At 45.4% G+C, this 20,744-nt stretch overlaps 1 protein-coding gene across 2 annotated transcripts in view; it reads right to left on the bottom strand.

Moving 5' to 3' along the window:
• The window catches only part of Fyb2 (FYN binding protein 2), a 106,031-nt gene extending 86,041 nt beyond the window's left edge, over positions 1–19,990 (bottom strand). For both annotated transcript variants that reach the window (XM_041652957.1, XM_041652956.1), the window contains exon 1: positions 19,855–19,990. In XM_041652957.1, coding sequence (XP_041508891.1) covers positions 19,855–19,863 — 9 coding nt within the window. In that variant the 5' untranslated portion in view covers positions 19,864–19,990. The remainder of the gene's footprint in view (positions 1–19,854) is intronic.
• Between the last annotated feature and the right edge of the window lie 754 nt (positions 19,991–20,744).

Below are 20,744 nucleotides of genomic sequence, written 5' to 3' on the forward strand. Positions count from 1 at the left end.
AACCCATGTGCTCTTCCATGGGGAAGACTAATTCTCCTCTTTCTGGCATTCCCTAGTTGCCTATAGTTTTTTACGTAGGGTTGAGGGCCCATGGGCTTCCCCCTCCTAGTCCATGTTAGCATGTTCACTGTCCTTGTTCAGCTCATGTTTAGGCAGCCATGTTGCTGATCCACGTACCTTAACACTTTACTTCCAATCTGTGAAATTACCCTATAACTTCATTCTCTTCTGCTGTTCCTCTTCCAGCTTATTCCCTAGCCTACCAATGGTGCTCACTCAGAACAACGCACTGGAACCTGGCTGAAAACCTCTGTAATGCCCATTTCTACTTCATTCTGGGAGTCCCTCATCAAGGATAGCCAAGGAAAGGAGGGGAAGAACAAAGGGAGCCCAGATAGGAGAGATTCTGATCAAGTCACGAGTTGGAGGTGGCCTTGAATTTTCTCACAGGGCTCTGGGACGGACCTGGGACTTGGCTCAGAGACCAGCTTGAAGTAAGTGATCCGAACAATGAGAGGGCAGATGACACAGGCAATCCGTGTAGCCTGCATGGCTTCAAGAGCGATGGCAGGGGAGGAGGGGCTCTGGGTGTTAAGAGACAGGAAAAATGAATTAAGACCTTTAAAAGTCACAGGATCCTATACAAATAAAAATTACGGGCAATCGTTCAGCTTCGAGAGAATAAAAAATGTGAAGTGGCAACTTTCTGATTCTGTGGCACACACAGGCTTTGGCTCTGATTGTGTGATATACACAGGATCCGGTTCTGATTCTGTGACACACAGAAGCTTAGGTTCCGATTCTGTGGCATACATGGGTTTTGGTTCCGATTCTGTGGCATATACACGCTCCGGTTCCTCAAGAGGATCTGACTTCCAGGAGGCCAGACAGGAAGGAGGAATAACACTGGAGCAGTATCTCAGAGCCTCAGATGTTCGTCTACATGAGATTGCTTCTAGTTTAGGAAGTTAGAGTTAAGGATTAGAAACCCCAAGGTCTACCATGACACATGAGTAAAAGTTAATAGGTTCGTGTTAATTAATTCTCATAGACTAGGTCACAACTTGAGGAAGTTGGCTAATTGAACTTCTACAATCTATCTTTATTTTGGTAAAATGGAAAAAACTGTGTTTATTCTCTTTCCGTACTAAAGTTCTTATAAATATCAAATCAAGTGCCATAGTGAGATGCTTTGGATATAAGACCACACAGGTTCAAGGCATTCTCTTTAAAGGTGCACAATGATGTGTCTCACACAAGAGCATGGTCTGGGTAGGAAGAGCAGAGTGTGTGCACCTAGCTTAGCGGAGACAGGGGGACGGCCAGCTAAGGACATCGGTATCCAGAGCAGCATACCCTACCTTGGATGCTCAGACATAACTGTGAACTGATAAGCAGATGAATAACAAAGCCGGGTGGCGGGACACTGCTCTGCCGCTCCTACTTCTACAGAGTGGCGCCCAGATGTGATGGGCTAAATCCACTTAAAAACCTGAGAAGGCTTAAAAATAAGGGAGAGAGAGTTTAACACAGATTTTTGCTGTTTGTTGGTGGTGTGCTGTAGAGAGATTTCCTGATTCGGCAACAGCAGCAGAAAAAAAAGCTGCGTCATTTTAAAGCGCGGCTTCCTGGGCTGTGCCGCCAGTGCAAACTCTGGCTTTAAAGCATTTCAATGGCTTTTATGGGACTGGATGTTTGTGTTCCCGCTTGGGATGGGAAGGAGAGTGCTCTGAGACCGTGCTGATGGCTCAGCACTCCCTGCCTGAACCTGGGCAGATGGCAGAATCAGGCTTAGGCAGGCGGAAGAGCATGGCAGATTCCTGCTGCCTTACAGAGACGTGTTTTCAGACTCTGCAGTGCTCTGCGTGTCAGATTTGGCTGTAACTTGGATGAAAAGAGTTTCTGTGCCGCACACTCAGTCTCAGAGTTAAACTGCTGAGTGCGGCTCCAATGTGGACTTGCTGTGTGCCTGGAACTGTGTGCAGCTCAGGGGCACCAAATGGATGTGAGGCAGGAGCAGCTGCTCCGTGCTGAACTGTGCTGACCTCAGGCAGGAACTACCATAATTACTGTAATAATAGCGCAGTTAAGGTTTAGACTGGGCAGGAAACAGGCTGTACCTATTACCGTATTACCCCTACATGGTGCAACTTAAGTTTTTAAGACATGCTTAACATTTTAGGAAGTGCTCCTGGATAGTAAAGAAATTACAGATACACAATAAAACAGATTCAGACAGACCACTAAATGGATCACAGTGTTGGATGAGTGTATGCAGGCTTGAGAGAGAGAAAAAAATAGAGAATAAAGTTAATGTCTTAAAAAAAGGGTAAAGTCTTTGAAGAGACAGAATAAAGTAAAGTGATAGAGTAAAAATAAGCCACGTAAAAATGGAAAATTCACAGAGAGTCTGGATTATGTACAATGTGTTTTCTTTAAAATTTTTGACTGTGAAGGAGCTAAGTACAGAGAGACATTTCATTATATGGGCTGTCCAGTGGAACCAGAATGGATATCATAAGGGTATTATGACTTCAGAAATTGGGTCTAAGGATTTGATGCTTTGGAGAGGGTCTTCTTTTGTTTTCACAGAGGATGAGACCCTGTGGATTGCGTCTATTCCAATATGGTATGATAGACCACGCTCTCCTGAAAGGTTGCTGTGAACACCCTCAAAAAATTACTTTACCCAACTGCCAACTGAGATGACCCTGGCACACAGGTTATACCATGAAAGATCTAATAAACGATGCCCCCATTCAGCAGGAAGCAGTTTGGAGAGAAATAACTGTGCCCATGTTCCCAAATATTGTTTATAAACGTTCTTTTACATTTAAAGGGGGAAATGATATAGGTATGAATAATTTGCATTGGTATGGATTTTAAGGTCAATTTTGTTATATGTATATGTATTTCTGATCTTGATTAAGGTATTGTGATTATGTAGTTCATTTTTAAAAAAGTAATGTATATAGGTTTTTAATGGATAATCATAAATAATAGTTAAGCTTGTAGTCATATTAGTTAGATTTTCTAGATATATAGAGATATATTTCAATTAGATAGGCATTCCTTCATATCTTTCAAAGACTGCAGAATATGGCATTTAAAATATTTTAATAACTTAGGATAACTTAGGTTTTTTCATGACAATGAGACACATCTGCTCCTGGCAGCACCAATCTACTTCAAGAGGAAGATGGGCATCGAAGAGGCTCCTTATGGAGTTGATTAGCCATTTGGGCAAGAAACTGCTCTTGCATGGACTGATGCGTAAACTGGACACAAAGAACCCACAGAAAGAGGACTGCTGAACTTGCCTAAAGGTGAGATGGTCTTTCGGGGTTCCTGACTCATGAAAGAGTCTATGAGACATTCTGCAGGACACAGCAGAAAGTGACTGAACAGTCTTTGGAATTTCCTGCTTCATGGAAATGTCTGCTGGAAACTATGGGCCTGTAGGCCGAAGATGGATGCCCCAAGGGTACAAAGGAACTTTGGGTGACTATCCAGGCAGCGAGATGTCTCTGTCATTTCTAGAGTTTTGGACTTCTTGTTTGCTTAGGTAGTATTATATCCTTCTGGAGTCTTTGATGGAGTTGAAGAATGGATAGTTATAGTTTTCCTTAGTTATGATAAAAGATAAAGTAGATATAAATATTGTAACTGTAATTCTTACTTGATAACTATCTTGTTATATGTAATTTTACTATGTTAAAGTTAAAGCCTTTCTTTTTTGTTTAAACAGAAAAAGGGGAAATGATGGAGGTGGGTCTTGTATATTATCTGTTGCTCTCATTGGTTAACTAATAAAGAAAACTGCTTGGCCTGATAGGACAGAAAATTAGGTAGGCGGAGTAAACAGAACAGAATGCTGGGAGAAAGAAGCAGAGTCAGGAGCCGCCATGATTCTCCCACTCCAGACAGACGCAGGTTAAGATCTTCCCTGGTAAGCCACCTCATGGGCTACGCAGATTATTAGAAATGTGTTAGATCAATATGTAAGAGCTAGCCAATAAGAGGCTGGAACTAATGGACCAAGCAGTGTTTAAAAGAATACAGTTTCTGTGTAATTATTTCGGATAAAGCTAGCCATGCGGGCAGCCAGGTGGCAGGACACAGCCCCGCCCCTCCTACTTCTACAATGTGAACTCAGCACATTCTTAGGGTCCTTATAGGACAAAGGTGAGGAATTAATTATCTTAAAAGATATAAGGCTGGAAGCTATCAGAGAGAAGAGAAGATCATATGCGACTGGCCTTGATATGCAAGGCAGCACCGGCAATGACAGCAAAGGACTTCTGAGGTGAAAAGGGCAGGCACAGGAGGCATGCAGCCCTGTGGGACTACTTGTCACGCCACCAATAGGATACTAATACTCATGCTCTGACTAAAATGAGGTGATCAGTGGTTAGCATAGAAGAGCTTTTATTGTACTCAAGCAGACCCCAAATCTACCAGCTTAACCCAAGTTCTTTCCCCCTCCAGTCTGTTCCTCTCTTCCACATGGCCAAGCTGATTTAGAGGAGGACTGCTGTTCACAATCTTAGAGATCCACCATGTGGCATGTCACATCTTAACACCTAGGGCAGGTACGGAAGGGGAGAGAGACTCACACCGATGTGTAGGTGTCTAGAACGTCACTTCCATTCACAGTCTATTGGCCAGCACTTGTCATATGATTTTAATATAATTTGAAAAGAGGCTGGGAACTGTTAAGAGAGCAAAGTAATGTCTGGCCACCCCTAAGAGTTGTTGGCCCCAACTGTTCACCCCTAAGCATTGTTGGCCACAGCTTGTCACTCCTAAGCATTGTTGGTCATAGCTGGTCAGCACTAAGCATTGTTGGCCATAGCTGGTCACCCCTAAGCATTGTTGGCCACAACTGGTCAGCACTAAGTGTTGTTGGCCACAGCTGGTCAGCACTAAGTGTTGTTGGCTATAACTGGTCAGCACTAAGCATTGTTAGCCATAGTTGGACACCCCTAAGGATTGTTGGCCATAGCACTAAAAGGCTGACTTAACAAGAGGTTCCTGAGAGGGGCTTTTAAAGTGGCAGCTACAGAACAAGCGATGTGTGCTAGATAAAGAGAAAATGAACACAGGCCACCTTTGCACAAATTTGTGGAGTGAGGTGAGGAAAGGGAAGAAGAAAGCATGTCTAATTGCTCTGAGGTCAGAAAGACACGAACATTCACACTGCATTTAGCATGTGCTTGCCCAAACAAGACAAGCCACGAAGGCACAAAAACTGTATTTTGCATTAGTTTTCTATTTTGCATAAAATTTAATCTAGTTGTTTTGTGGAAAGACTATTGATATATTTTCCCATTTTTTTCCAAAAGGATTTCTGTGGGGTCTTGAGATTAATGGCCACTTATAGTTTCCTTTTTCCTTGAAAAGTCTTCCTAGCTGGAGGCCAGATTGGATGACATTTCCTGCATGGGCATTTCCCCAGTGGAAGTCTATGATTCATAATGCTTCTACTTAGCTTCTACTTGGGTTTATTAACTTAAAATTATACCGTTAAGAGCCTAGATGCTACACCACAAATGAGGGCTAATCTTGCCTGTCAATTTGCTAGGAATCAGAGTTGCCAGGGAAACAGAACTCTGGTCAGGTTGGCGAGGGATTATCTAGATTAGGAGGGTAAAGGTAGGAAGGCACGCCCCACTCTAGTGCTATCTCAATTGCTGTGCTAAACACTCTGAATAAGAGCTATACACACAGGCGAGGAAAGGGTTTATTTCCGCTTACAGGTCACAGATCATTGAGAGAAGTCAGGGCAGGAATTCAAGCAGGGACATGAAGCAGAAAACATGGCAGAATACTGTTCTCTAGCTCACTAGCAAAGCTATGCTTAGTTAGTTTTTTGTTTGTTTGCTTGTTTGTGTTTTGCTTGCTTGTTTGTTTTGCATAGCCCAAGACTTCCCTGTCCTGAGCATGCACTGTGCCATCCACAGTGGGCTGGGCCATCCTGCACTGATCAACAATACAGACAACTCCCCACAGACTTGTCCAGAGGACAATCTAATCGAGGCGATTCCTCAGTGGACTTCCTTCTCAGAAGACTCTAGGCTGTGCTGATAGTCAAAGCTAACCAGGACACACCCTAAATGTGAGGCGTAGCATTCCATGAACACTGGTCCCCAACTAAATAAAAGGGGGAAAGAAAGCTGAATCCAAGTACTGGTTACTGTGTTTGGAGGCTGTTTGGACATAATGTGACCAGCAGCCTCTTGTCCCTGCTGTCATATATCCCCACCACCGTAAACTGCATTCCCTGGGACTGTAAATCCAAAGAAACTCGTTCTTCTTTAACTTACTTTTGCCAGGCATTTTGTCAAATCAATGAGATAAGTAACTAATACATCAGATAACAATTTGATTCAAAGATGTATCTGAGTAGGAGAGAGCCGAGGCCATGTCCTGCCCTCATCCTACCCCAGGGAGTTATCTAGTCTACACTTCTGTCATCATTATTTCCTTCTGTTTGTATCTTGTATCATTGTTGCAAGGAGGGGCCGCTTGTTGGTTCCCAGCCGCCTGACTAGCTTAGAGCTGAAATAATCACACAGAAACTGTATTCATTAAATCACTGCTTGGTCCATTAGCTCTAGCTTTTTATTGGCTAACTCTTACATCTTAATTTAACCCATCTCTATTAATCTGTGTATGGTCACTTGGCTGTGGCTTACTGGCTAAAATTCAGGCATCCGTCTCCAGCTGGGCTTCATGGCATCTCCTTGACTCCACCTTCCTCCTCCCATGCTATAGACCAAGCCAGTTCTTTATTCATTAATCAATAAGAGCAACACATAGACAGAAGGACCTTTCACACCATATCATAATTCACAAAACCCTTTCCTCACTGATGTCCTTTCATCTCCATCACCATCTTAATGATGAGTTATCAATCCCATTCAACATAAGAAAAACAACCTCAAATGCCTTAAGCACCTTGGCCATGTGATTATGCTATGTTCTCTCCTATAATATATTTCCTTTGTAGTCTTTCCCTAGTCAACCACAGTCAAGTGCTCCATCGCCATGTTGTCTCCTGTGATGGTTCACGCCTACAGGAATTTCATTACTAGTAGTCAGTATTGAACAAATATCATGTGATAGGCAATATGCTAAAAGCTTTATATCTAAAACTTAGTTTTCTTCCATAAAAATACCTATGAGACAAGCGCCATTATTATGACATATCACGTTGTAGATGAAGCAACTAAAGCACAAAGCAGTGGAGCAGGGTTTCCAGGGCGTGCAGCCAGGCTGGGGTTTGTGCTCAGTGAGTCCAGCCCTAGAGTCTGTACTTCTAAAAAATCATTTCCTCATTTCTTTCCTTTTCCTCTCCCAATTCAGGGCCTTGCAGATGTTAGAGAACTGTTTTGTCTCTGAGGTCTTCACCCACCCCATTTTTTACTATTCTCAGTGACATATCTACTCCAGCCACAACACTGTGAGACTTCCCGGCCCTGTCTCATTCATTTGCTCTTTAGACTTCAGCTTTATTCATTCCTTTTCATCTCTTGTTCTGGTTTGATCATGTTGTTAATGCCATGAACGTTTATTGCTCTATTTACCATGTCTGCTTTTCTGCCTCTCTCTAGACTGGGAGCTCTTTCACAGTGAGCCATCAGTAGCATCAGCAAACACTGCCTGGGCATTCACGGCATCAGGCACAGTTCTAAGTGTTCTGTAGAAACCTATGAGCTCAGGAAAGTCTAGGCTCTGCCAATGAGTGGACAGGGCCCTCCACTGAGGGGCTCAGAGAAGCTGAATAACAGGCTTAAGATCACACAGCCAATGCGAGGTAGTACTTGGGATTCAGACTCAGGTACTTAAAGTTGTTTGCTTTGTGGGGTTGGTATTGGACTATAGGATCTCCTACATGCTTCACAAATGCTCTGTCATTGGGTTGCAGCCCCATCCTGGGGGAAAGGTATTCGGAAAACATTCTACAGAGTTCCTCTCTCCTATAGGCCCTGGAACAATGCAGAAAGGACAGTCAGGGCTGGAAGAGAAAATTCAACACACCCCACCATGAAACACAAGGGCACAACTTGCCTATGAGTCCCTGTGGAAAAACAAAGGCAGTTTTGACTATACATCAGCAGGGAAATGACATGGCCCAAATAGTTTCACTGTTCCTCAAATTTCTTTCAGAAAAAAAGTTTCTTCCTATTACCAAGACAATAATAAATCTCACTGAAGGATGGCCCATTTACAGTTTCCTCCTGAAAGAGTCGAAGTAAAGTATAGCTGTGACTGTTTGAGCGCTTTCCAACTAAGTCCCTGAGACATCTAAGGATGCAAAGGTTTGTCATTGCGTGGTTGTGTATGAACCCCCTTGTTCCCAGCTGAAGAAATACCACTGTTGATGCAGTTCTACCAGACCCTGCTCAGGAAAGGATACTTAAATCTCAGAAGCCACCACTGGGGACATTGCCAGGAATCTTTACGTTTTATCACAACCCAGGAATCCTGTGAATAATGAGACACAAGAAGGAAAGCTATTTATTGGGCCTTCTTGTTGCCAGCATGGGGCAAGATCCAGAGCCACCTAGAGGATGCTACAGTGGAGGTTGGGAGCATGGGCAAGAGCCCCAGAGCTTCAGGGTGAAGCTTCATGCCTCAGCATGTCTCTTAATCCTCAGAGCCTCTCTTCCTGTGAAAAGTTTGAGGTGGTGCTACCTGGACATATAGTGCATATTCGAGATTTCTAGGCCTTTGGTCTTTGGTCCAGCACTCCCATCCAGAAAGGTATAGGAAACTTTAAAAAATAAGCGTGATCCTGGCAGTTTTCAGAATATTCTCTCTGAAAAGATGGGTAGAGCCAGCATCTCTATTTCCACCATGATCACTGATTGATACTCACAGATTATACACTGACTGCAAGGAAGAATTTCTGGCTCACAGAGAAGTTAAGACAATTGGTGATGGCTATTTTATTTCTTGGTACATATACTAGCCAGTGTTCTCTAGAGGAACAGGACTCATAGATGAACATTTATTTAAAGGACCACTCACAGGAGTGCCCAGTCAGTTGGTTCCAGATCCAGTCAACTTGCTGACTAAACCAGCACAGTAAACACACTATTCTACTCCAGATGGAAATTTAAAGTCACAGCTCACAAGCTAATGTTTCTATGTTTATGCTTTTCCAGATAATAAAGTAAAAATAAATGGTACCCTAGTCAATGCTTAGCAGCTAAGGATTCTAAGTAAAGCATCTAGGTCAAAGACTGTCTCCCTGGCTCTTGGTCCATGAAACTTTGAACAAAACCAGGAGACCCAGAAAACCATTTCCTTGTCTGTAAAATGGAACTAGAATCATTCTCATGGCACTGGTGAGGCTTGAACGAACCGTGCCTGAAAAGACTTGATGGTGTTCTTTAAATATCTTCCATCCTTCCCAAGATATTAAGTTCATTAAAATAGTCACTAAGCAAGGAACTGTGGTGAGTGCCAAGGAGCGGCAAAAACACAGAACACACGTCTACTGATATAATTTGTTTATGAGAGATATAGGTCAGACTTTGGGGGTCCTTGATCTATGACCTGAAGACCAAACAAGGCAGAAGACACATATAGTTAAGCACCCTTTATTCAGAATGTGTGGGTCAAGTAGTGTATTGGATCTTAGGTTACTTGGGAGTTTGGAATACTATAAATACGTAATATGCTATCAAATCTAAATATGCAATTCATGTATGTTTCACATATACCTTATACACACGGTCTGAAGGTAACCTAGTAACTGTGAATGAATGAAAATCGGATGGTATGAAAATCTCTCCTTGTGACATCATGTCAGTGCTCAGGTCGGTTCAGATGTGAGAACACTTCTGGTTTGGAGCTTTTAGATCAGGGCCACTCTGCCTGTATACCACATTCTTCCTCAGCACCTCGCATCACTCAGACTACCCAGACAGTTCTGCTGCTAGGTGCTCTTAGCTGTCTCCTCTCCGAATTAAAATCCACCTTTACAAGCAATGAAGCCAAAGGCCACAGGGATGAAATAATTTACCTCCAGGCACACAGGCCTGAGAGGTGGACATCACGTTGGGCAGAGTCCCCAGACTCCCAGTCTTGAGCTCTTTGTTCACATTGCAGAATCACAGAAGACAGCAAACATCCAGCACACACATTCCACACACTCAAAATAGCAGCTCTGAAGATCAATGTTGGCATCGGCCTAGGATACCAGCTGCTCAGGAGCCTGAGGTAGGAGGATCGAAAGCTCAAGGATTTCCAGGGCAGCAGAGTGAGTTCAAGGCATCCCAGGCAACTATATGTTAATGAGACCCTGCCTGTAAGAAGAGAAGAGAAAAGAAAACGAAGGTTTGGTAGAGTAGCATTCATGAAGTGCTTCCTCACTCTCTATCACTCAAAACAAAACAAACAAAAACGGTTTAAAAAAAGCAGCAACAGCAACAACAACAACAAACCATTACAAACAGTAACAGCAATAACCAAAGAAAGCCCCCAGCACTACTGAAAAAGAACTCAACAGTCTGGGGTACTATATTTTTTTAAAGGGCACTTGAAGTTGGCATGTCCCCATTCATCCTTTAAAACTTTAAATAACGCTGCCTTCAAAAAAAAAATTTTTAACCCTCAAAATCATTAGAAACAAGCCTCCCCAACCCTTTTCTTTCCTCTTGGCTCCAACCATGACTAACCTTCCAGACAAGGTATGGGCTAGTTCACCAAAGAGGTGGATGGGGGGTGGAGGTTGCAGGGCTTGGAGAATTGTTTGCATACCAATGGTGTAATTACATGGATCGGGGAGCTTGACAAGATCAGCAACTTTTAAGTATAGTATTTTAGTTTTTCAGTTTATTCAAATACACTACTCAAAATGTAATCCTTACTGACAAAAATGACAGATGTTGCTATATACACATACAGATAAGAAAAATTAAAGTCAGAGAAAGTAACTGACTTGTTTGGGTACAAAGGGCAAGTACAAGGCAGATAGTGGCTCACGTTCAGGTTTCCTGGCTTAACGTTTTAGCCCTCTGTCCCATACAATGTCCACTATCGTCATGATGGACGGGGAAAAGCCAACCATCAAGAATGAAAGCTAGAAGGCCAGCAAGATGGCTTAGCAGGTAAAGGAGCTAGCTCTCTGCCAAGCCTGATCCCAGGATCCACATGGTGGAAGAGACTCAATGCTCCCTCTTTAGTTGTCCTCTGACCTCCACACTTGGGCATCATGAAAATACAGTCAGTCAGTCAGTCAGTCAGTCAGTCAGTCAATAAGATGTAAAAACCACAAAGAATGACACCTTGAGTTAGACAGTCTTAGCACCAGGGTCCTGCCCTATCTGTAAAATGGGAAGATATCAGGAAAAAGAGTCAAGAGACAAGAGAAATGAAAACTTGGAACTCCTTCCACGGTCAAGCTGCAAAGTCCGATATTCTGAAACACAGTCTACACAATTTACCTGTAGTTAATGAGCACCTACAAATGGGGCATTATTCGGATTAATTTTTGCAAATCTTTCCAGGGATTTGCTTACAGGGGAGGGACCCCAACTTCCATGTCACATGTCTGTCCAGTCCCTGTGTAGCACTTTCCCAAGTGCCTTCTCTGAAGACCTAAGCGTAGTTGCTTTGGGGTAGTTCCAAACAGTGGCACAAAGTGTCATCCTGAACATTAGGAAATACCACTCTGGATACTAACGTCAGCTTCCTTTGTTCATTTGTGGAGATGGGTTCTTGCAGAGGTTTGCTGGGGCCGCCATGATTAAGTGCCACCTATGGTGGCTTGAACAAGAGAAATTTGTTGTCTGATGATTCTGGAAGGTGAATGTCCAATTTCAAGCTTCAGGCAGAGTTGGTTCCCTCCTGAGGATTGTAGGTCTTCTGCTCGGTTCGGAGTTTGGTGGCAGTCTTGATGCTCCACAGGGTGTTAGCTCAGCATGGTCACACTAACACCTTCTGCCTATTTCCCTGTTTACATCCCTCTTTCCTGAGGCTATCACTCATGCTGGATGAAAACTCACTCTTACGGCCTCACTTCAATTTGACTCTTCTGTAAAGACCCTCTAAATAAGATGTGTGTTCTTCAAGCGCTGGCCGGGGCTTTGAAGTAAGACTTTGGGAGAAGAACGACACAGTCCAACTGTAACAGCCATCCCGTTCATCCTGTAAGCTACTGCTGTGTCAGGCATGACATTATCTGCCCTTTGAGCCCAGGGGGCTGGACCAAGTTCTTTGTGCCTATGAATGTATTTAAGCCTCTGTGGAATGTTAAGAGGCAGACATTAGTTTCTCTCCTTTACAAATGGAGCACTGAGAAATTAAATACCTTGCTCAAAACCACACAGGTGGTATTTGTAAGAGCTAGGGACAAACCAGTCAGGCACCTCAGAGCCTGTGCCTTTAAGAGTCAAGCTTTCCTGTCTCTTAAAGTGGGACAATGCCTTCTTTCCTGGGACATCACACTTGGCTCTACTCAAAGCGCCTGGTGTCTTGCAAGGAAAGGAGAAGCCAACTGTGGCCAAGAAGGTGTGGAGGGATTCTGGGGAAAGTGAGGCCTGATTTTAGTCAAACCAGCAAGAGTTCATGCCTCTGGGTGAGGATGCTTACAGAAACACCAGATTGGAACAGATATAGCCCAGGGACAGGGCACCATGGCTAAAGTGGGAGGATATGGGGTGGGTACCAAGACCACCAGCCTTGTCGGGGGAGGGACTGGCTTGCATGGGCTCCACCTCCCAGCATGGAGAACAGCTGGCAAGATGCAGCAACAGAATGGCAAGGCCAGCAGTGCCCACTTTGGAACATTTCTCTCAGGAGAAATGATGGCAAATGATTTGTAGAAGGGGGATTTGACTCTTCCCTTGGAAGAAATGGTGGGATAAGGGCAGGGCTTGCTATGAGGAATGAACTGGCAAGGACACAGGTAATTTCCTTTCTCACCAGCAAGGACCAAACAAGACAGTCCAGGAGGATGCTGCTCCCAGCCTCCCAGCCAAGACAGACGCGAGCTGTCTAGTCTTTTATGTGGTGACTTACAGGGTGTCTTCTTTTCCCTCAGAATACAAGTGAGAATTTTTTTTTTAAAGATGGGGTCTTACCCCATAACCCAGTCTAGTCCTCCTGCCTCAGCCTTCTGCGTTCTGGGATTGCAGGTGTATACCGTCACACTCTGCTCTGATGGAAACCTCTTAATCGCAGCTGTTTCTACTCTTCACAGACAGACTCACCAGCAGGACACTGTCACTGCAGGTGGATCCCTAGGGACCGATTCTTGTGCACTGCAGATGCAACGCAAGAAGAAACAGCTGGCACCTTCATTATTTAGGTGCTCCCTAAAGACCTTTTCCTTAAACATCAGATTAGGTAAAAAGCCCAAACGTTCCTCTTGAATCATTGCTAAATGATGTCTCATAGGCATTCAGACCTAGATTCCAACCAAATTATAGTCAAATGTGATCTTGGTAATGTCTTACTGCCTCAGGACCATCTCAGAGTATGAAACTCAACCTTGAATTTTAAAGGAAAAGCTCCTCTATCCCCCCAGTGGCCCCTTCAGCTCTCACAATAAAACATATATAGCACCAAGGGCCTTTCAGCTCCTCTCCTTTCTAAATCTTAGTGTAGTAATAGGAGCAGCAGGGCTGCATCCCCAGCACCCCGGCCGCCTGGCTAGCTTATGCCCTGAAATAACAACACACAAACTGTATTCTTTTAAACACTGCTTGGCCCATTTCTATCTAGCCTCTTCTAGGCTAATTCTCACATATTAATTTAGCCCATTTCTAATCATCTGTGTTGCACCCCAAGGTGCGCTTACTGGGAAGATTCTAGCCTACGTCCATCCAAAGTCGGAGCTGAATCGCATCTGCCCGGGAGAGTGGAGCATGGCGTCTCTGTCTGAGGTGTCTTACCTCACTTCCTCTTCCTCCCAGCATTCTGTTCTGTTTACTCCACCCACCTATGTTCTAAGCTATGAGCCCAAGCAGTTTGTTTATTACTTAACCAATGAAATCAACAGATTGATATATGGCACTCCCACATCATCTTAGGATTCCATTCTGGCAACTTACTTTCATTTAAAAAATTTCTACTCAGTAACACTTTGCCTCAAGAGTGTCCCCTGTGGTAGTGTCCCTATCACATTCTGGATCTCTGATTCTTTGTCTACTGTCCTCAGCCCCATGTCCACTCTTCTCCTACATCGCTACCCACTCCTCTTCACTCAGCTCAGACAGCATCTCCTCAAATGAGTTCCTATGCTGGGCTAGGCACCCAGCTGCACTGCTGCCATTGAGGCTGGGCATCCTCCTCCTTTACATCTTCTGAAAAGATGAGCAACTAGCTGGCATGTAAGACAGGTCCCTCTCAGATGCTCATGTCGGGCCTGGCATGTGGAAGATGCTTGCTTAATGTCCATGAGATAATGTAAGCCGGGCCTAGTGTGATCTTCCAACCCAACATGAACAAGAACACTTTCTGGGCACCCAAGGTACAGGCACTGGATGGGTAGTTACAAAACTGCCGCCTGCTTTCTGCCTTCAGGGCTCAGATTTCCTTGTAAAATGGGAGTTGTTAAACAGGTTGGACTTTGAGAAATTTCCCGATTCCAGCACTAGCTCAGATCACTCGGCTGCCGCTGGGCAGAGGCAAACTTAAATGCGGTTTGATTCTTAATGTGGCCCAAGCTCATCCATCAAACATTCAAGCTCCATTTGGTGACACCGTGGCCCGTAAGCCCTAACTAAAAAAATGCTGCAATTCTCTCTTGACAAGACTGGCCCCAACCGAAACCACACCTGACTGAGGACACAGGTGCACTACCACTTAACTCTGAGTTTCACCAAGAGTTTACCAACCCCTCAGTATGAGGGTCTAAAAGTACCCCCATGAGTGTCTGTGTAGAAGATGCATGTGTATGTCTGTGTGGATACGTACATATATTCATACGCATGTGGCGAGCAGCAGACAACTTCAGGTGTGGCTCCTTGGGTTTTGAGGCAGGTGCTCACTGAACCTGGAGCTCACTGAACCTGGAGCTCACTGAACCTGGAGCTCACTGAACCTGGAGCTCACTGAACCTGGAGCTCACTGAACCTGGAGCTCACTGAACCTGGAGCTCACTGAACCTGGAGCTCACTGAACCTGGAGCTCACTGAACCTGGTGCTCACTGAACCTGGAGCTCACTGAACCTGGAGCTCACTGAACCTGGAGCTCACTGAACCTGGAGCTCACTGAACCTGGAGCTCACTGAACCTGGTGCTCACTGATTGTGCCAGACTGCTGTCCATCAAGCCCCAGGGATCCTGCAGTCTCTGTCTCTCCTGTTAGGGGATTATAAATGTATCCCACGTAACACCGGACACTCTTGACATGGGTACTGCGGACTGAACTTGGATCCTCATGCTGGGATGAAAAGTGTTTTACAATTGAGCCAGATCAAACCAGATCTCATAGACTTCTTCTGAACCATATATCTATAAGAAAGACTAGTTGTTTCTTCTTTTGTTTTTGTCTTTTTTGTTTGTTTGTTTGTTTTTGCTGTTGTTTGTTTACGACAGGGTCTCAGCGTTGTGACCTTGAATGGTCTGGAACCGTGTGTAGATGTGTAGATGTGGCTGGTCTTGAGTTCTTAGATATATACGCTCTGTCTTCAGAGCGCTGGGATTAAAGGTGTGTGGCACCTTTAATGTTAGATCAGTCCTAACTTGTTTTTTTTTGTTTGTTTTTTGTTTTATTTTGTTTTGTTTTAGACAGAATCTCACTATGTAGCACAGGCTGGGCTTGAATTTACAGTCCTCCTGCCTCAGTTTTCCAAATGCCAGGATCAGAGGTATGTACCACCATGCCCAGATAAACATAATTTTTCTTTCAATAACTGAAATGAACAAAAGGTATCCATTTGTTCTAATACCTGCTAATGCAGAACCAGACAGCTGAAAACTGAGTGGCCTAAAACAAACACAATCCCCACCTTCCTCTGTATCTCCCAGTTGTATAGGAAGGGAATACTGACATGGCCCAGCCCGGTTGATAAAAGTCATTCTGTGGCGTCTGCCTCATGCTGGTATGGTCTGCGGGGCTCTGAGAGTAACCTTGGGGGAAGGCTGGCAAGCTAAGCTCAGCCAGAGCTGTCAGGTCAGGGTCTACAGAGGCTGCAGACCCAGCTGGGGGCTACAAGAATTAGTTCTCAGAACAAGGTGGGAACAGCATGGCCTCTTAGGAGTCTGTGAAGTCCCACAGGGCCAAGTGTGGAAGGCCACAGTGTCTGAGGCAGCCTGCAATTTTGCCCAGCTACAGCACAGGTAGCATGGTTTCCCCTCTGGAGAGGAATGTTGGAGAATGTGAGGGCAGCTTTAACCCCATGCAATCGTTGACAACACTCGTTGTCAGCACTGTTCTGATGTAGACCTTGTCTGATAATTCCCCCACCTCGGCCTCTCCCCTTGAACTCTGAAGCTGAGTATTCCTCTGTATAATCAGCCCTTCAATAATGCCATGTCTAAAACTGATGTCTGCTGTCTTTCTAAACTGCTCAGTACTACGTCAGCTTAGGAAATTCCGGCTCCATCCTTCTGAAAGCTCAGTCTTCATGCCTTTGGGTCCTCAGCATCCTCTCCCTTCCTCCCTCACTCCCTCCTCTAATCAGTGTATCATGCTGATCCTACCTTTAATATACAGATGCACCTTGACTTATCACAGGATATTGGCATGATAATCCCATGCTAAGTTGAGAATATCATAAGTTAAAAATGTAGTTGATACATCCAGTCTACCGAATCTCAGTGCTTAGCAACAGAGAGCACACAGAATATTCACCTATACAGCACCACACATGGCTAGGCCAGGAAAAACTCAAACTCAAAGTAGTTCTTACCAGATGTGTGTCTCTTTTGTGCATTGTAAAGCCAAAACATCATTACTTCGCTCATCCACAGTCAGGGACCCAGAATCTGACACTTGTATAACCATCATCCCTGCTAAGTCTGGCCTGAGCCACTTCTCCTGTTTAGATCCCTGTACCTTCCCTCTACTGGGCCATGCAGCTACCTTCTTACCCTTCAGACCCTCTAATTTCCAAACTCCAGCTACATGACTCTTAGGAAATGTAAGCCAGACGGTGCTGCCCAGCTACCTGCAATCCTTGGGGAATGCTGGTTTATACTCAGGGTTCCACGCTTCCATGATGTGAACATTTGCCCCCTACTTCCTCTGTTCCATTTAGTCTGCATTTGGCTGCTGCTCACCCAAGCAGTTTTTGTCTTAGCATCGGCTAGTACCTCTTGGTAGACTCACTCCCTGGAAAACATGCACATGACCAAACGTCTAATTTCCTTAAATTTCTGTTCAGTGTCCTCCTTGCAATGACTTTGGACACTGTGCCACTCAGAATGGTAGTCTCCCCTGCTGCCTCACGACCTTAGACCCTTCTCTGCTTTGAGCGTCCACATTGTACAGCTGTCATTTAACCCATACATCCCGTCTCTTTCTCCTTTCTTATTAGCATATAAACTTTATGAATGTGTTTTGTATAGCTATGCAGCCTAGTCTGACCTTACACTTTGGATCCTGCCTCAACCTTCCAGGTGCTGTACCACCATGCCTGGCTAAAGCAGATAGTTTTGACTGTTTGGTTCCTCGCTGCATCCATGCACCCAAGACAGAATTTGCCCATATAAAGGAAGCACTCCAGATGTACATATTATATAAGGAATTTTTTGTTGCTTTCAAGGTGAGGAACTGTCCATATATCTTTTTGTTTGTTTTGTTTTTGGAGATAGTGTTTCTCTGTGTATACATGGCTATCCGTGGCTCTGTAGACCAGGCTGGCATCAAAGTCACAGAGATCCACCTGCCTCTGCCTCCAGAGGGCTACAATTAAAGGCGTGTACCACCACCACTTGGTTCCCATATATTTTCCCCTAGTCTTTCTGATCAGAGGAGAATGTGTACTCACTTCTCTTGTCCTATAAAATGTTACTAGGTAACAAATATGCCCTTTTGTACTTTTTTTCTCTAAACTGCCAAACATCCTATCTGTTCCGCTGGACTAACTAACCCTTGCTAGTGCCGCCTGGTTTAGAGCTGGCACCCAGTTGCCGTGATTAAAGAACCAGAGACTAGATCCCAGCCCTGCTTCTGGCGGGTGCTATCACAACTGCGTAGTTATAATATTCTGTCCTTCAGATTCCTCACCTAAAAAAAAAAAAAAAACAGGGCCAATGACCTTCCGGCCCCATCAGATTGATTGTCAGCAGAAATGGTCGACAGAGCGGACCCTGGCTAGGCAGGGAGGGCAGAATGTCAGTAGCTTTCCCTTTTCCTGAATCCATGTGGATCAGTTCATCTTGGCAAGTTGCCATCACGGAGGAGGAGGGTCCCAAAATTTGAAGAATAGGGTCCTGCACAGTGACATAGGCTTGTAGGTCAAGCATTTGAGAGGCGGAGCCAACCCAGGCTGTAAAGTAAGACTTTTTCTTTTTTTTTTAATTCATTTATTTATTAAAGATTTCTGTCTCTTCCCCGCCACCGCCTCCCATTTCCCTCCCTCTCCCCCAATTAAGTCCCCCCCCCCTCAGCCCGAAAAGCAATCAGGGTTCCCTGTCCTGTGGGAAGTCCAAGGAACCCCCACCTCCATCCAGGTCTAGTAAGTTGAGCATCCAAACTGCGTAGGCTCCCACAAAGCCAGTACGTGCAGTAGGATCAGAAACCCATTGCCATTGTTCTTGAGTTCTCAGTAGTCCTCATTGTCTGCTATGTTCAGAGAGTCCGGTTTTAAGCAAACAACCCTTTCCACCCTTCCCCGCCAAAAGAGTAAGTGTCTAAACATCCCTGTGTGACAGATGGGACAGTCGAGGGAATTTGCAAGGAGACGGAACTGGCATCCTTGATTCATTCTTTTCTAAAACCCCATTGATTGGGCAGAGTGAGAGGCCAGAGACACAGGTGTCCCTTTTAAAACCCAGGAGCTGCCCCTGATCAGCCACAGAGGAAAGCATCCCCCATCCTGATTGTAAACCAAACATCTGGGTGAGAAGTATCACACTTTCAGGAATAAATGATTTGCTTCCAAATATTTAATCTATACACGGTACAGCGTGGGCACTTGGGAAAAGACAGCTACGAACTGAACAGCGGAGCAAGAACTCGAGAAGAAAACAGAAAGATGGGATTAGCCAGGCAAAATCTCTGCATATGCCAACAGCATTCATTCAGCCAGTCCAAACTTTTTTGTCGCGTTTGTCAAAACCAAAACCCAGGAGGGTCTCCCTGTGTGACTCAGACTGGCTTTAGCCTCTCCAGGCTCTTGTCTGTTTCTAGGGTACTACCACTACAAGCCTGGGCTCTATTTCTTTAGGTACCTCGGGTCTCACAAAGCATCCACTCTGGTACAGTTCTGTTACAGGAGCGCTCTAGGGCTCAAGATCACAAGGACTTTTGTCCCCGGCCAGAGTTAATAGGGAGCAGCGACGTGAAGTCACAATCCACTGGGCACATTGCAAGGCCACCTTTTCCCAGAGTCATGCTCTGTCCTTGGACCTAGACACCCGCCTGCCGCAGCAAAGGTGGGAGAGAGTGGGAAAGTCAACACCAAAGTGAGAAGCACTTGAACCGGGACTCTCGGAGCCGCTAAATGCCTGGGTCCTGGGTTAAAGAGAGCTTTGGAGAAACGGGACACAGGCTGACCAAGCATATCAAGTATGACATGTTCCTAGCTGGAGACCTGACGAACTTGGTCAGGTCCAGGAGCCAGGACACACTTTTCCTGGCTTTTTTCCCCCAGCGATCCCGCCTTTGGAAGGAACTAAAGTTCGCAAGGTGGCACGCAGACGGCCCAACCCAAGCGGGTATCTTACCTCTTCCATTGTAGTCCTCCGAGGCAGCGTCTGGTGAACAATCTCAGCTTCCCAGAGCTGGATCCTGGCGCCAACAGTGCTCTGCCTCCGCCAGCCAGCTTGCAGTCACTTCCCCTCTTCTGGGCCACGTTGGAGCCCGGGCTCTTCACCAGCTCCACCTGGGCTGTGGCTCCACCCTCTCTCGGGGCTGGGCGCGGGCGGCTCTCCATCCTCCTCCCAGCTGGACCTGCCGGAGTGGGGGAAGGAGGCAGAAAGTGGGCACTCTGTTAATTGCTCCCCAGGCTTCCTGCCATCACTCCTCTGCAAGGGTTTCACTTTGTGTCTGCCTCCGGTCCTCTCCCACCACATCCCACCCGGGGGAGTTGCTGAGAGTCAAAGGCATCTGGTCCCTGAAGTTAGAATGTGAGGCTCGGGACACTGGTCTCCACTAGTGACACACTCGCCCAACTCCGCCCCCTTTGATGGGAGCTTAATGTCACATAAGCTGCTCAGGGTCGGAGAAAAGAAAGCCTACAGTGTGGTGGAGCAGGCAGGTGCGTTTAATGGGGGGTGAGAAAGGAAGCTAAAATAACTCCACCTGTTTTAAGACTCGTGCGATGGGTATTTGAATGCATGGCTCCCTTAAGTCTTACAGGTAGCCCCGGAAGTGCCGCTGTGTTCATTTTAGCAGGGCAGGAACAGGGGCTCAGAAAAAATGGCTGTAACTAGTCCCTAGTGATGCTGCTGGAAACTGAAGCAAAGAGGCTCTGGCTGACTGGGAGAGGGCGTTGTGTTCTGATTTATTTGCTCAGAGCTGGTCCTGGTGGGAAAGCCAAACTTCAGTTCCTGGATTTGGGGGGCAGGGAGGTCACACAGCCGTCATGGGGATTGGAGGTGGCAGGGTGGACAAC

This window comes from Microtus oregoni, unplaced genomic scaffold, assembly GCF_018167655.1.
Source record: "Microtus oregoni isolate MIOR12 unplaced genomic scaffold, Mior012 000005F_ref0000423, whole genome shotgun sequence".
Lineage (NCBI taxonomy): Eukaryota > Metazoa > Chordata > Mammalia > Rodentia > Cricetidae > Microtus > Microtus oregoni.